The 15,021-nt window shown below is 49.9% G+C and overlaps 7 protein-coding genes across 7 annotated transcripts; 4 read left to right on the top strand and 3 right to left on the bottom strand.

Moving 5' to 3' along the window:
- Nucleotides 1–418: 418 nt before the first annotated feature.
- On the top strand, nt 419–1,833 carry FVEG_15701 (hypothetical protein; the record flags this gene model as incomplete). Its single annotated transcript, XM_018904894.1, has 4 exons — nt 419–517; nt 581–895; nt 947–1,385; nt 1,432–1,833. 4 exons carry the CDS (start codon nt 419–421, stop codon nt 1,458–1,460), a joined length of 882 nt encoding a protein of 293 aa, XP_018750871.1. The 3' UTR covers nt 1,461–1,833.
- FVEG_05682 (hypothetical protein) lies at nt 1,815–3,666 on the bottom strand (the record flags this gene model as incomplete). The annotated part of the gene is made up of 7 exons (XM_018893925.1): nt 1,815–2,030; nt 2,086–2,493; nt 2,548–2,811; nt 2,869–3,130; nt 3,186–3,310; nt 3,373–3,466; nt 3,539–3,666. 7 exons carry the CDS (start codon nt 3,664–3,666, stop codon nt 1,815–1,817), a joined length of 1,497 nt encoding a protein of 498 aa, XP_018750870.1.
- A 555-nt stretch (nt 3,667–4,221) lies between these two features.
- Nucleotides 4,222–6,211, top strand: FVEG_05681 (hypothetical protein; the record flags this gene model as incomplete). The annotated part of the gene is made up of 3 exons (XM_018893924.1): nt 4,222–4,288; nt 4,382–5,739; nt 5,798–6,211. The coding sequence occupies 3 exons, from the start codon at nt 4,222–4,224 to the stop codon at nt 6,209–6,211; spliced, it is 1,839 nt and encodes a 612-aa protein (XP_018750869.1).
- Nucleotides 6,212–6,545: 334 nt separating this feature from the next.
- FVEG_05680 (hypothetical protein) lies at nt 6,546–7,951 on the top strand (the record flags this gene model as incomplete). Its single annotated transcript, XM_018893923.1, has 3 exons — nt 6,546–6,692; nt 6,744–7,513; nt 7,579–7,951. 3 exons carry the CDS (start codon nt 6,546–6,548, stop codon nt 7,949–7,951), a joined length of 1,290 nt encoding a protein of 429 aa, XP_018750868.1.
- A 1,998-nt stretch (nt 7,952–9,949) lies between these two features.
- FVEG_05679 (hypothetical protein) lies at nt 9,950–11,018 on the top strand. The gene is made up of 2 exons (XM_018893922.1): nt 9,950–10,353; nt 10,409–11,018. The coding sequence occupies exons 1-2, from the start codon at nt 10,057–10,059 to the stop codon at nt 10,820–10,822; spliced, it is 711 nt and encodes a 236-aa protein (XP_018750867.1). The 5' UTR covers nt 9,950–10,056; the 3' UTR covers nt 10,823–11,018.
- A 43-nt stretch (nt 11,019–11,061) lies between these two features.
- FVEG_05678 (hypothetical protein) lies at nt 11,062–12,945 on the bottom strand (the record flags this gene model as incomplete). The annotated part of the gene is made up of 4 exons (XM_018893921.1): nt 11,062–11,568; nt 11,619–12,247; nt 12,296–12,711; nt 12,762–12,945. The coding sequence occupies 4 exons, from the start codon at nt 12,943–12,945 to the stop codon at nt 11,199–11,201; spliced, it is 1,599 nt and encodes a 532-aa protein (XP_018750866.1). The 3' UTR covers nt 11,062–11,198.
- Nucleotides 12,946–13,437: 492 nt separating this feature from the next.
- Nucleotides 13,438–15,005, bottom strand: FVEG_05677 (murein transglycosylase; the record flags this gene model as incomplete). The annotated part of the gene is made up of 2 exons (XM_018893920.1): nt 13,438–14,801; nt 14,852–15,005. The coding sequence occupies 2 exons, from the start codon at nt 15,003–15,005 to the stop codon at nt 13,438–13,440; spliced, it is 1,518 nt and encodes a 505-aa protein (XP_018750865.1).
- Nucleotides 15,006–15,021: the final 16 nt, after the last annotated feature.

The raw sequence follows: 15,021 nt of genomic DNA, 5'->3' as shown, positions 1-15,021 counted from the left end.
TCTAGGACAAAGATATGGCATATGAGCTGCTCTTTATCTTTTTTCTCTTCGTACGTGCTTCTTAGGACTCTCGGGTATCGGCAACCTCAACTGTTGTCATAGTGAAAGTCTATACCAACTAGAGGTAAAGGTGTCCTGGTTGAAGATGATAGTCTTGTTTGACTGGAACATTTGAATTACAGGCGGGGCTATCGTTGACCAATCAAGATGGTGCAATCCCGAGCAGAGGTTAGTGAGAATGCTTATTACAAATAAATGAAGATCGTATCACGTCTGTTCCGGGCCGAGTTATTAATCTGCCGGATTTAAGAACGTGCTAATGTCCGCAGAAACATTCGTCACCGGCTTATCAACATCAAGACCGATAACAACGAACGATAGCCTGTCAAGCAGTTGATTAAATATTTATCAATCGATTATGGGCTCAGGGACGATTCAAGTCACCAAGAGGCGAGAAATGCAACGTGGCCGAAAGTCGCGATTCGGTTGTCGGAACTGCAAGCTGAGGAAAGTAAAGGTAGGTCAATAAGGAGGTTCCTCTACCTCTTCAACCTTTGTTGACTGATCTTCGACGACTTAGTGTGATGAGTCGAGGCCATATTGCGACAAGTGCCGGATTTATGGCGTCTTATGTAACTTCGGGTTCAACATACCGGATTTCCAGTCACTTCCTGAAGAACAAACCAAGAAGAACATGCCAAAGCATCTTACAATTCCGTCACCACAGTGGTCTATGGGTAACTGCGTATGGGTAGCAGATGAAACAACTTTCTACATGCTCAATGCGCATGACCAAGACCTTTTCAATCGTTTCCAGTGCAGAACTCTACAATCTCTTAACGGATCAGAGACAGTAGAGACACACAACAGGCACATGTTGGAGTTATCTTTCAAGGTGAGTACAAGCCCAAAGTAAACAAAAGAAATACTTATAATTGCCTTGCAGAGTCCATTTTTATTGCATGGCATGTTGGCCGTGACGGCTGTTCATGATCGTTACCTTGGGGTAACGCCAGCCCATCGTCGATCATTTTGTGAAACATACCACTGGTCTCAATGCACTTCATTGTTCAATAAGTCTCTGGGCCAGCCTATCAAAGAGGAGCACAAGGATACTATCTGGGCCGCAGCAAGCACGCTTGGCATCCTTGCCTTCTCGTCTATCAATGCGTGCCCCGTGGAGGAAACTTGGCCTCTTGGATTGCCGGACTCTTCTGACCTTGAATGGTTACGACTTGCAGCTGGAAAGATGAGACTATGGCAACTATTGAACCCTTTGCGAGCATCAAGTGTCTTTAAGCCAATGGCTGACACTTTTGTGACAATGCATCAGTCCTTGCCCGTCGAAGGCATTAATGGTGTATTAGTGGAGCTAAGGCAGCTGTGTATGCTTGAAGAGACATCTACTGCATATACTAATCCGTATCTTAGGGTCGCACATGGCTTGTCTGAACTGCTAGCAATACCTGCTGGCCAAGCTACACTCGGCAAAGCTATGAAGGTCTCAACCAAGATACGGGGAGAATTTAAAACATTACTGGAAGAGAAAGATCCAATAGCTCTTACACTCTTATACCTATGGTACACTAGGGCACGTGAATGCAGGTGGTGGATAGATATTCGTGCCACGTATGAGATGCCTGCTATTCGCGCCTATTTACAGCGGTATTGTCAAAATTGGGGACATGTCCAAGAGCTTTTGTCTGGGGTAGATAAAGGGTCTCCATGGTCTTCTAGTTCGAGGAATGGGATTTAATTAGCTAGTTGGAACTTAAAGTCAAAGAGCGGCGTATTCCTTTACGGTTGCGCGATTCCTAGAGGTAGTATCGGAAGTTCTTATTCTCAAAGTCCGTCTCGTCAGTTGCCTCCATCACCGCACCAGACATGGCATCTCTATCTGGTGACTCAGCATCAATGTGCACTCCCTGAGCCTTGTCGCGCCTCGAGTTCTCCCAGGCCAGATACTGCCTGAAAGCAAGAATAAGACCAATGAGGATACAGAAGATCACAAACAAGGCAGTAAAAGCCGTCTACAGAGTAAGTTAGCCTTGAAGTGGACTAGAGGGTGTGAGGATATGTTCCTACCTCGTATTTGGGTGTCTCGGTTGGAATGAAGAACTGTGGACCAGCAATGTTGCCTGCACAGTATCCAAGGAAGAAGACAGCGTTGACTGTTGACTTCTTGGTAAAGCCGGCCACGTTGCTCGAGATGAGGCTCAGCATCATGGGGAATACGTTGGCGCATGACGCGCACAGGATGAGCCCTATATATCGACCCGCATTGTTTGTGGATGGCAGCTGACGGACCAGAATGGTGCCCACCAGTGAAAGAGCCGAGGCACCTGCGGCAATAAGGCAACGAGACTTGCGACATCTCTCGGCCAGCGAGGCGGAAAGGAGAACTATGATGACATTATAGGCAGCCAGAGGCATGCCGAGGAGGAGCGACTGTCGGGAGTCAAAGTTCAAGCCTCGGATGATTAGAGAGCTGAACTACAAGAGCGATTCGTGTTAGCAGGCTAAGCGTCAGCTGAGTGTATGACTTACATTGGCAATGACTCCATTACTTAGGGACACCGTAGTAATGACAAAGAACTGAAACCACGTCTTGGGGTCCAGCATCGCCTCGAATAGCTGTCCATTTGACCATTTGTTCGTCTTGAAACTCCTCTGAGCCACCTGAGGCCTCTGCGTCGCCCAGACTCTCTGAGCTGGGTTGAGAAATCTGGCTGTCGCTGGCGTGTCTGGAAGCCAGATGTATAGGACCACAGCCCAGCCAGCTGTTATTATGCCGAGAACGATAAATAACCACTAAGACGCCCGGTCAGTTTGTTGTGAGAAAACAAGTTCGACAAAAGTTAGGCTTACTCTCCATGGTGCGAGGGGCCCGTCAGTGATGAAGGTGCAGCCGTAAGCAATGAGACTACCGATAAGAGACCCCACGGCGTTACCGACGAACCAAAGGCTGTGGCGTCTGGCGTGCTCTGACGGTTTGTACCAGAGTCCTGTGATGAGTGTGAAGCCGGGGCTGATGGTGGCCTCGAACGCACCAAGGAGCACACGTAAGGAGCAGAGGGCTGCGAAGTTCTCGCCAGCAGCATGACATCCGAGAACCAGCGCCCATATCAAACTGAGTTACAATGATCAGCTTTGGTCGCTATGGCGGGGAGGGAATGCGAGCTAACATGGATGCTGCCAGGACCTTGGCAATCGGGAACTTCACGAGAAGTACGGAGACTGGGTATGTGGCGCCGAGGTATCCAAAGTAAAAAGCACTATTAAGCCAGGGGAACTCTTGACCAACCAATTTCTACAACGCAATTTGGTCAGTGGTCACATTCCAGAACTTGTCTCTGATTGACACCAACATACCGTATCCTGGATGATACCGAGGAGAGAGGCAGTGTTCAAACTGCTCTTATCGAGATACTGCAGTATGTAGATAGCTATGAGGATAGGCATCAGGCTGTGCGGGTTTTGTGTCAGTGTGTAGGAATTCCGTAGATTCGGTACTGAAGTGCACTGTTTAGGTACTTACTGAAGGTCAATTTTTCTGACTAGAGGCTGCTCCTCGACGTTGGAAATGGGGAGATCATCGTCCTGTTCCATCACCGATATGGCCTTCTCATCAACAACCTCAGGTTTGGTGTCAGGAGGCGAAGCCATTTTGGGTCTGATACTAAGCTATTAAACGTGACGACTGGTACTCGGATGCCTTTAAATATGCTTGCCGAAATATACTGGGGAGAAATGACTTTACAGATGGAGTTTTAGGATGCTTTATATCTATCCCTGCGAGATCGGATCCGAACCTACACTACGCTAGCTCAAGCATTTCCACCGATTCACACTAATAACAAGACGATAAACTAAACAGGCACTCGGTTATCAATTACCCCACCACCCTTATCGAAATCGACTAACTAACTGGGAGGGGGCTGGTTAGATTGGATAACCGTAGACGACGAAGCTGATAGCCGGTGTAATCGGAGACGACCGGTTAACCCAATATATCGCCAGTTGATCCACCTTTTAAGCCCAGTAACCCAGATTCCCCAGCGATGCTCGTCACGCCACCACTTCCTACCTACAACCCCTCCCCCTTCCTCGTCTGCGCTCTACGGCTGAAAGGACACTTCTGCTTTGCTTGCGTCGTCGTCAACAATCACACCTCCACCTTTCCCAGAAGACGAGAGACGACGACCCGGCACCACGATAACGATGCCCGATGGCTCGACACAGATGACTAGGGTGGGGAAACGACAAAGCAAAGGACGATCTAGACTAGGTGCGTTGAGCAAATGAGAGTCGTACCCCAGCGATCCTGAGATAACCTTGCCGAGATTGTCATGCTGACCATGCACGTTTATCATCACTTTAGGGTGTCTCACGTGTAGGGCAAAGCATGTCAAGTGTGATGAGCGCCTACCCATTTGCCGGCGGTGCGAGCGGCTGAATCTCAGCTGCAGTCCATATTGGACTCACGAGGCAGCCTCGTCTTCCAGGAGATCATCCTCAACGTCTTCTTCACCTCGGATGCCGCAGCCGAGAAGGCGCCCTGTAGCTCATGAGGATAGATCACCGGTCCAGGACTTCAATCTCCCGAGCAACAGCCAGGATCCACCAAGCTGGGCTGTCTTGGATGATCTATCTAGCGATACCATATCGTCTCAGTTCCAACGCGACGATGTGCAAAGCTCATCTCTCGCGACCAGTATGGCACAGGCCTCCGCATGGGCTCATTCCCCAGAATCATCAGCTCTAGGAACTACACCCTTTTCAGGCAATGGAGGAGCCATGGATTGCATCATGACGCACTTATCACCAGGATCGCTGCCCCTTGTTAACCACATTGGTTCGTCCCAGACCGAAATTATGGGCCACGGCTGCCTCACTCTTGGCCATGAGGAATATAAGGCTCTGGGACACTATCAGAATGGATTCTGCTTGGTACATACCTCCAAGGCCGCGGCGTGGTCTTTCCCTGTGCTTCTGCTACAGAAAGTCTCTTACAGCGCCATCGCTTTGCGCTACGCAGTGGCTGTCGCGCTTCAGGACCTCGATGCGCGACGCCATACCGAGGGCCTTACTCTTAGTGGACAAGAGTCAGCGCTGGCGTTTTCGCACTTCACTCGGGCATCGTCGGCATTCCGAGAAGCCATACGGCAACCAGCCAAGCCTGTCGACCACGTTGAGACCCTCGCTACACTCTACTTCCACTACGTCTACCTCACGCACCAACGCGCGGTTGATAAGGAAGAGCTGCATAAGCTCAGCCAGGCCGTCGTGCGCTACCTCCAACGTTCATCGATAGGGGATGTGTTGACCAGATCGGCGACGGAGTCAGTTGCGACAATGACCCCTTCCATGCGTAGCTTCCTGTGTCGCCTGCTTCTATGGGTTTACAGAGAGGATGTCTATGCGATGGGGTATCGCTGCGCTGGTGAAGTCGCGCGATACATGTCGGGCCGTCCAAAACTTCTCCGACGACTATGCGTGGTCTCACGGCCAGTATTGCAGCTGAACTGGGGTACTTTGTATCCAACTGAGCAGCGTCTGGACGACGTTTTCTCGGCTCAGCATCTGGATATGCTAGTTCGAATGATCCAACTTCAGTTCCAGATTACAGAGTTCGGGTGGTCAACAATGGACTCAGTCATGTCAGATGAATCTTCAGGCACACAAAGACCAGAAGTGCGAAACGCGCAGATAGAGGAAAAGCTAAATCTTATAGAGACGGTAAGCTATCACTCAGGACCTGAGCATGTTGACATGTGCTGATGCTACCTTATCGCAGGAATTTTCTGCTACGTTCCAGATGATCACGATGCCTGATGATAACCATGTAGCCTCGGCATGCGATCTTGTTGAAAGCGCTGCCGTATTCGTGACCATCTACTACGCGTGGAAAATGATCTATTACCGATGCGCAGGCATGCCCGAAGATAGGATCCAAGACGTCTTAGCCATGCTTATGCAGGCGGCCCAGCATACCATACGTAAGGTCCATCTTAAAGACCTGCGAAGGGCACTTCTGGCGGCTGTGATTGAGACCAAGAATCCGATTCACAAGGACTGGATCATGAGCAAGCTCGGGCCGCAATGGAGATTGGTGCTCGAACATGCGCTAGATAGGCACTCTCGGTTGGGGCAGCACATCAGTATCTGGACACTCTATGAGCTGGCCTCGGATACCAGCGGCATTTGGTGAGATTGCGGCTCTCATATCCCAAGTTAAGGGAATTGGACCCTAAATCGAAGAGGCCTGAGACTGGCATCTCTGGTATCTGGGTGAGCGGGTCTCCAAGGCCCACATAGTGCCTTTTTAGACGACGAAGCTAATGACGGTGGATCCTTTAGACGATGATGCCGTCTAGTCTGTCACCGAGGTCGGGCGCGATAACAAGGCCATCATGTCTCCTCCGGATGTTGGAGACAGACTTAAACGGATGATGGTGTTGTTGTTCATATCTAAGCCTGTCTCCTGCTCGAGCAGACCACCGAGCAGCCACTCAACGTCGCATCATTCCCTCGATTAGCACAAGATGGCTACCATTACCAGTGTTACGCAGACCGCCAATCCTGACACGGAGAGGCAGGTTATCGGTGCGGTGAATGGCGAAAGCTCCTTTGACGCAATAGTCAGTGCCGTGGATCAGGAGCTGAATGCTCTGCGAAAGATCAACAGTGCGGTATGACTGTCCTCGTCACTTGCATCATGCACCAACTGACCCATGCTACAGATACACGACAACCCTGAGCTATGCTTCAAAGAGTTTAAAGCTCACGATAACATCACAGCTCTCTTGGAGTCCCTTGGCTTCGCCGTAGAGAGGCACGCATATAGCCTTGACACATCCTTCGTTGCAGAGTACGGCCAGGGTGGTCGCCTGGTGACCATCTGCTCTGAGTATGATGCCCTCGAGGGCGTAGGCCATGCTTGCGGACATAATCTCATTGCCACCGCCTCTATAGCTTCTTTTCTAGGCATCGCTGCTGCCCTTAAACAATCTGGCGCACCAGGTCGAGTACGTATCCTCGGCTGTCCTGCTGAGGAGGGCGGTGGAGGCAAGATCAAGCTCATTCAAGCCGGCGCGTTTAAGGATGTCGATGCTGCGCTCATGGTTCACGCGAGCACGCCCTTGGACATTCCTCAACCTGATGGCGCAGCGGCCGTCGGTGGCAGGTCAGTGGCCATCTTCAGGGGTATCTTCACTGGCGAGCCGGCACACGCTGGTGTAGTCCCTTGGAATGGCATCAACGCACTGGATGCCGCTTCGTTGACTTATAGCGCGATCAGCATGCTGCGCCAACAGATTAGGCCTACAGACCGCCTCAATCTTTACATCAAGGAGGGAGGACAGATGACCAACATCATCACGGCGAGAAGCGTGGTGGAGGTTGGTGTGCGGACCCTTACTCTGAGGGAGAATGAGAAGCTTCAAGAGCGGGTGCGAAACTGCTTCAAGGGAGCTGCTCTTGCCACTGGGTGCAAGATTGAGTTTGAGTCAGTGTATGTATACTCCCAGCCTGATGTATGTACTCGACCACAATGCTGACGATAGACCCCTCGGACAGAATGGACACCTATGCCGACCTCCACTCCAACGAGCCCCTCTGCAACGAGTTCACCGACATCATGTCACGGCACTTTGACAGCCACTTCCACGGCGACATGCGCGATCCACATATCTCGGGCGGCGGCTCGGACTTTGGAAACGTGAGCTACGAGTGTCCATCACTGCACCCTCTGTTTATCATCCCAACCCTGCCGACCGATAACGTACATGCTCCTGGGTTTACAAGGGCGGCTGGTGAGCCTGCGGCGTTCGATGCAGCTATCAAAGCAGCAAAGGGAATTGCACTATTAGGGGTAAAGGTGTTAGCAGATGACGAGTTTGCAAAGAGGATGAGGGAGGCTTTTGAAGAGGACATGACGAAATATAAATGATTAGTCATTCTAATGCAAATGTATTAACAAGTTTATGCCCAAGGCTAAAAAGAGAAAACTTGCTTAGGTTCAACAGCCCATAAGACGCAATAGAAAGTGAGGTACCAACGAACGTTGTTTGACGTTTGCGCTTTGCAGTACCCTTTATCCATTAGCAGGATGAATCTTTGGGAGTATAGTATTTTCTCTTGACCGTCCCTGCAAAATGTGACAAATTCTGCATTATTCGAACGATATTCTCATGGAATCCATCCGTTCAATCATACAGAACTGAGAAAGGCATGATATTGGCCAAGATTCGCGGCTGAGGTTTTTGGTGCTGACACTATCTCAAAGCCTACAGGGGGCACTTGGGATGAAAACCCCACGTTTCGCATCTTGGCGCCCGCTACTGGATGTCACCCAACCTTGCCAGGGGGTTTCAAGTTTCAGGTGTAGGAGAAGTCATTTGGAAGCTGAAATTATATTGTATCTTACTGTGTAGGCGGCATTGATGACGAGTCGTGCGTGATCTTTTATTATCAGCCCATACGGAGTATTGGGGGGCTTCTTGAAGATAACCTGTCATTACCGCCAGATAGCTCAAAGCTGCTCCGACTCTCATGGTTCAGTAGGCCTATCAATCAAGGCTGCTTTGATAACAATCGTTTTCCCAACTGTCTGTAAATTTTCCGGTTGTTTATTGTACCAAGACATCGGCACATCAGCCGTGCTTGGCGATGCGAAACCTGCATCTTGCCGCCAGAAACCTTGCCCAGGACTATCCTAGTAGCCTACAACGGAACGACCTGAAGTTTATATCCGTAGTTTGTCATTGACTTCGGCATCGTGTAGCTGCCAAAAAGCCCCGAGCTTCCGTCTGTACGCCGCAGTAGTCACTATCTTGCTGTCTAGCGATACTGACTCAACGCCTTGTATTTATGTCCCCTTTTCCCTGCATACATCGTCTTGCCATCAACTGCAGTGTCGTGATGCGAGAGTCAGCAGTGATATCCGCATCACTGCAGTAGCCCCCAAAACCCTAGCTCTAGATTAATCATCCCAGCTGTTCAATCGAACCCCGAAACTTCTCGCAAATTGACCTCAAGCGCCCGGCAATTTGTTTGCCAAGCCGCGGTTTCAGCCAGACCCACGTCTGCCATGCTGTCGGATATTGGAATCTCAACGGTTTTTACGTCGTAGTGATCGTGGATATAATGCTACTCTGCAGAGTCAGTTTATGTACGGAGTATTCCAGACAAATGCGTCGCGGGTCCACCGAATTGTCTCACTTAAAGTATTGTTAGTCTACCAGATCGGATCGATGTAACCATTTCCTTGATCCAGTCAGTGCATCCAAATGCTAAGTCTCAGGGTAAAGTTATGCCATGGAACTCGGCATTCAATTAGAGTGCAGGTGTGGCGGCTTGGATACAGTTTTTTGCTGGTCTCGTTCATCCTCGTTCACCCTCTCGCTTACATCACGCTAAGCTATATACCGTATCGTAATAAAACATTAAACCATCCACAATCGCCTTGCGCTCCAATAAGAGCACATTTTCTAGAAGCCTACCATTCGGAGCCGCAATCATCGGGCAACGGCCTTCCCTCCGCAGAAGCCGGCTATCGAGGCCTGACAGGGATGCACACGCTTAGTTTGATTGGCATCCCGCCAAAACTGTCAAGTCTGAAACACAGTAGCGCAAACTATCACGGTAAACCGGCATCAATAACACGATCTTGATATTAGACGGATCGTTGAATGAAACCATCACGCCTGTGCCTTTCGATTTCCCCCCTCTTGTGTCTGTGAGTCCAGACCGATCCTGGAGATATGGCAGTTGGGAAATACAGGGGTTCGGCATTGGAAACAGCTAGGGATCGATGCACTTAGTAAAATCCTCGTCAGCATCGTGAACCTAGTCAGCTCATCCGCAAGGAAATTACTTGGTGGTGTTCTGGAATGTTGGGTCGTATATAAGACTAGACCTGCTCTAACCACCAACGAACATCTAATCTCATCAACACATTCTTTTTTCCAACCTTTTATTTCTTCATTCATTCATTCAACATAAACGTCATTCGACATTACATTACATTCATTCATTTCTAACATCAACGCAAACATGTTCGGAAGCTTTTCTACTTACTTCGTCACCCTCTTGGCCGCAGCCTCGACGGTTGCCAACGCCGCTGCTACTTCCAAGAACCCTACCTTCACTGGTCTCGGCACCCGATACGGAGACAGCGATGGCTGCACTGAGGAGAACTGCTGGCAGAAGGGTGCCTGCAGCTTTGTCGGCTACGACCTGCCTGCTGGTATTGACGGATCTACCTGTGTCTCTGAGGATATCTGGAAGGATGGCGCCAACTGCGGTGGATGCATTCAGGTTTCCTACAAGGGCAAGTCCCTCAAGATCATGGTAGGTCCAAACTCACTACGATCGAAAACGTAGGTATCTAATCAGAATGGTACAGGTCACCAACAAGACTGGTGGCGACAAGAACCATCTCGACATGACCCCCGCCACCTGGAAGAAGCTCACCAACGGCATGACCGGTGGCGGTGTCGACGGCATCAAGTGGAAATGGATTGCCTGCCCTCTCAAGTCCCCTCTCCAGGTCCACATGCACGGTGGCGCCTCCAAGTACTGGTTCGCCGCTACCATCGAGAACATCACCCACCGCGTCAAGGCCGTCGAGGTCAGCAGCGACAACGGCAAGACCTGGAAGAAGACCCAGCTCACCGACCCCAACATGTGGATCCTCAAGGGTACGCTGCCCAACGACACTGCCTGGGTCCGCGTCACCAGCGTCAACAACAAGAAGGTCGTTGTCAAGAACGTTGCTCTCAAGTCTGGTGTCGTCACCAAGGCCAAATCCAACTTTTAAAGCAGTTGAGGAGCATGATGGAGTGGTGGGGGCAGGGCTAGAGGCTCTGGGGCTGTTTTATTTCTTGTGTGTGTTGATAATGTCAAGCTGGCCTTTATGGTTCATATGAAAAAAGTTTCTTGTATATATATTCTGCTGGGATGGACGCTAGAGGTATCTCTCGGCCCAATAATATGAACCATATCTAATCACTGGCCTCTCTGATGACTGTCACTATAACGAATCGACAACTGTATGACCCTCGCATTGACAAGTGGATTGCTACTCAAAGAACTTAACAATCATTGATTACTTTCCCGGGTATACTCGTGATATGTTGCCTTCCTCCATCCTTGTCCTGTCATCAGTCCCATGTTCACCATGTCATCTCATTCTTCTAACGAGCCTCAATCTCAGTGGCACGAGGTCCCTTGGAATCCAACTCAGTCATCATAACACCTCTCTCCTTCATATCAGCCCTAGCAACCTCGCCAACATCAACCGCATCACCATCGAAGTACTTGGCGATTTCTTCCATAGGTGTGTAGCGGGTCTCGATGAGGAAGAAGTAGATGACATACACCTCAAAGCCGAGGAACACGCAGTAGATGGTATAGTACTTCCAGCCCATAGCTTCAAGAGCAATACCGTTGATGTATTGGTTGAAGAAGAGCGCAGCGGTGACGCAGAAGTTGAGCCATGTGAAACCCTTGGCACGAAGACCATAGGGTAGAATCTCAGTAGTGTAGTTGGCCATGAGACCAGACCTGCATACTGTTAGCTCTAAAGGCGGGGTACGTTAGAGAGGGGTACTCACTTGATGTCGTAGAAAAGGCCATAGATAAAGGTCAGCGCCACAAAAGCATATCCGAGAGCCTTGTTGGGATCGATGTCATATCGAGCTGAGACAATGGTCCAGAATGTGAAGATGACGCAAGTTCCGATGGTCGAGGTGAGATAAATAGGTCGACGACCGAAAATATCAATGAAGAACGCAAAAGCCGTGTTGATGATCAGACCCTGTGTCTTCATACCCGCATTAATGCCAAGCTGAGTCTCAGCCTTGGTGATACCGACAGCATCCATGATACCCTTAAGATAGTAAGAGATCAAACCGTTGCCACTCCACTGACTGAAGAAACCAAGGGCAGTGATGAGGCCAATTCTCTTGCGGTTACCAGGAGTCTTGAGGAAGTCGACCCAGGCTGTCTGTCCGACCTCTTTGTCAAGTGCAATGGCGGCTTTGATCTCACTGAACTCCAGCTGGACAAACTCATCCTCGGGGTCATCCTCTGCGTGGTAGTGGGTGAGAACCCTGAGGGCTTCGTCGTGCTTGTCCTTGCTGAGAAGCCAACGAGGACTCTCGGGCATCCAGAAGATTCCGATGAGGATGATGACACTGCAGATGGATTGAAGAAGACTAGGAAGTCTCCAGGACCAGTTGCTCTGAGAAAATGTCAGCCAGATCACTTTTCTTATGTGAAAATGGCATACCTTAATCTGAAGGGTACCATAGGTGACCCAACTAGAAATGAAAGCACCGGAGTGGTACGAGGCACCACTCAGCGTCACGAGAATGGCACGATCCTGAGGATGCGCAATCTCAGCGATGAGAAGAGGCGCCGATCCAAGAACAATGCAATCACCGAAACCCAGGATGATACGCGCAGCAACAAACATTCCAAAGTTTTGAGCTCCAGCCTGAAGACCAACGGCGAGTAGCATAAGAATACAACCAATCTGCACACCGACCTTACGGCCAGCCCAATCCACCAGATAAGGCACAACAAAAAGACCAATAAGAGAGCCAAGACTCATAGAGGCGTTGAACAGACCAAGGATGGAACCACGTGGATGGTTGAAATACTCTTGCCAGTACGAGAGGGTCTGAAGACCGTTCATCATAGAACCTAATCATGTTAGCAAACTGTGTAAGCGAGCCAAGTGCACCGAAGCTTACCATCGAAACCATTGGCAGTGTTGGTAAGAATGAGAATAACAATGTAAAAGTACAAGACCCGCATGTTAGACCTCTTCCACCAAGGCACGCGAGCGAATTCCTTGCCAGCAAAGAAGAAATGTCCCTTTGCTGGCTTATCAGGAATGACCTTTTGGGTCCGCTGAGGAGGAGTGAGAAGACCCATGATGCCTGTAGCTTCTCCGTGAGTAAAGATCTGGGAAGGGATCAACAATGGGGAGATGCAGTAACTTTATATCACTGACTCAGAGACACTACTTAGCCAGACGATCAGAGACCTTGACACCAACAGACTGTTCCAGGGATCCTCCACGCTCAGCGATTGGCTCGGCCTACCCCAAATTGAAGCTTCTTTCCCCGCATGTCTTTATCCGAGCTACGAGGAACGAAAATCATCCCCATGGGGAATTTGCATGTCCAATTGGCGAAAAGCGGTTAATTATTGTGATAGACACGCGCGGGCGTAGAGGTCAATTAGCCTGTTGGGGTTGAGCGGTTAAATGTTAGGCTGAAAGCTTAATCAAGGACCAACAGTAATTAGAGTCATGTGTTAGAGAGTCATGCATTTCACACCAATAGGCTGGAACCGGATATACAACACTGGGAGCGTAGCCGAGCCGAATTCAATCTTAATTGACTTAGCGTTGGGAGCTGTTATCTACTCTACCTGCAGATCGACGACTTCAACCGTGACACTCTCCTGCGCCAAGGCAAACACACCGATAACGGGACCTACAAAGTCTGGTCCAGTCATTTCAAGGGTATCAAGCGTCGCAATATGCTCCCAATCTGTACCGGTTGAGTAAAATACCCGATATTCCTGCTCAGTGTACTCAAAGCGGAATTGGATGGTGTCAACATCCCTGTCCAGCGCGCGATGTTCCGTCCTTTTAAGATCCTTGGCATTATTGACGAATTCGTAAACTACCGCTCTTTCAGCCGTGTCGTAAAAGACCCGCAAGTACCGGTGTTCATCTTTGTAAACTGCCAGCCCAGTCTTGACCTTTGACGATGCGTTGGTCTTGAATGTTGCGCTGCTTTGACCTGCGTGTAGACGCTGTCTCTTACCCACAAAACTAGGTGATTCCTGTGGATGCGACAGATCGACGGGCGATGATGTTACACTGATCGTGCTGTCAATCTTGTAGTTCTGCAAAACTGGGTCTCGGATGTACAGGAAATCCACGCCCTGTACTGCTGTCAATCCCTGCTCTGTGGGTGCACTAGCGAGTCGGGATGTGTTGATTTCAGCCTCGACAGATTCAATGCGGAGCCAATCATCGGTCCATTTTGCGGGTGTGAGATGGGACTCTCGTCCCATGTTGTATCGTCCGTCTTTATCTCTGCGGACTCCGAGAAGGACTCCCCACCATTGACCGTTGTCATCTTCAAACACGTCGCAGTGGCCTGTATGGCGAATGTACATGTCTTTGCTTGCCGGGACTAAGATTGGGTTCTCGGGACATGGCTCGTAGGGACCCCAGACATCGCGGGATCGGGCCATGGTGATCATATGGTCTTCATGAGTTCCTCCCTCGGAAATCATGAGGCAGTACCAACCATTTCGCTTGTAGATATGCGGCCCTTCGGGGTAGACTCCGCCAGTGCCCTCCCAGAGGATCTTTTCCTCGGACAGCTTCTTGCCCGTCGTGATATCAATCTCAAATTGAGCGATTCTGGTGTATGGGCCAGGCGACTTGGAGCCTTGGATATACGTCTTTCCATCATCGTCGAATAAGATGCTGGGATCAATTCCATCAAAGTCATACCAGATCAAGTCGTTCCAGTGACCTGACCAGATATCCTCCGTGGTAGCAATAAAGTTCTGCAGCGCATACCGAGTATTCTCGGTCGCTCTCACAACATTCGTGCAAACAACGTAGAAAGTACCATTGTTATAGCGAATTGTTGGCGCAAAAAGGCCACCAGTCGCAAGCATCACTTCTCCAACATCAGGCATACGGTTGACTTCAGTATCAGATTGTTTCAGGATAACCTGTCCCGGTCTACTAATGACATTTCCTATATCGCCGTCAATGAACCGTACACACAATAAGACATGGGTCACCTACCGATTTGCTTCCACGACACAAGATCCTTGGAGGCGTAAACGGGAATACCAGGGAACATGTGAAAAGTGGAGTTGACGAGAAAGTACCACTCGCCAACCTTGACGATGGACGGATCGGGCGAGAAGCCAGGGATGATGGGGTTGGAGGGCGACATTGTGGCTGCAGTAACA

Source organism: Fusarium verticillioides, chromosome 3, assembly GCF_000149555.1.
Source record: "Fusarium verticillioides 7600 chromosome 3, whole genome shotgun sequence".
Taxonomy (NCBI): Eukaryota; Fungi; Ascomycota; class Sordariomycetes; order Hypocreales; family Nectriaceae; genus Fusarium; species Fusarium verticillioides.
This window is presented reverse-complemented; position numbering and strand designations above follow the sequence as displayed.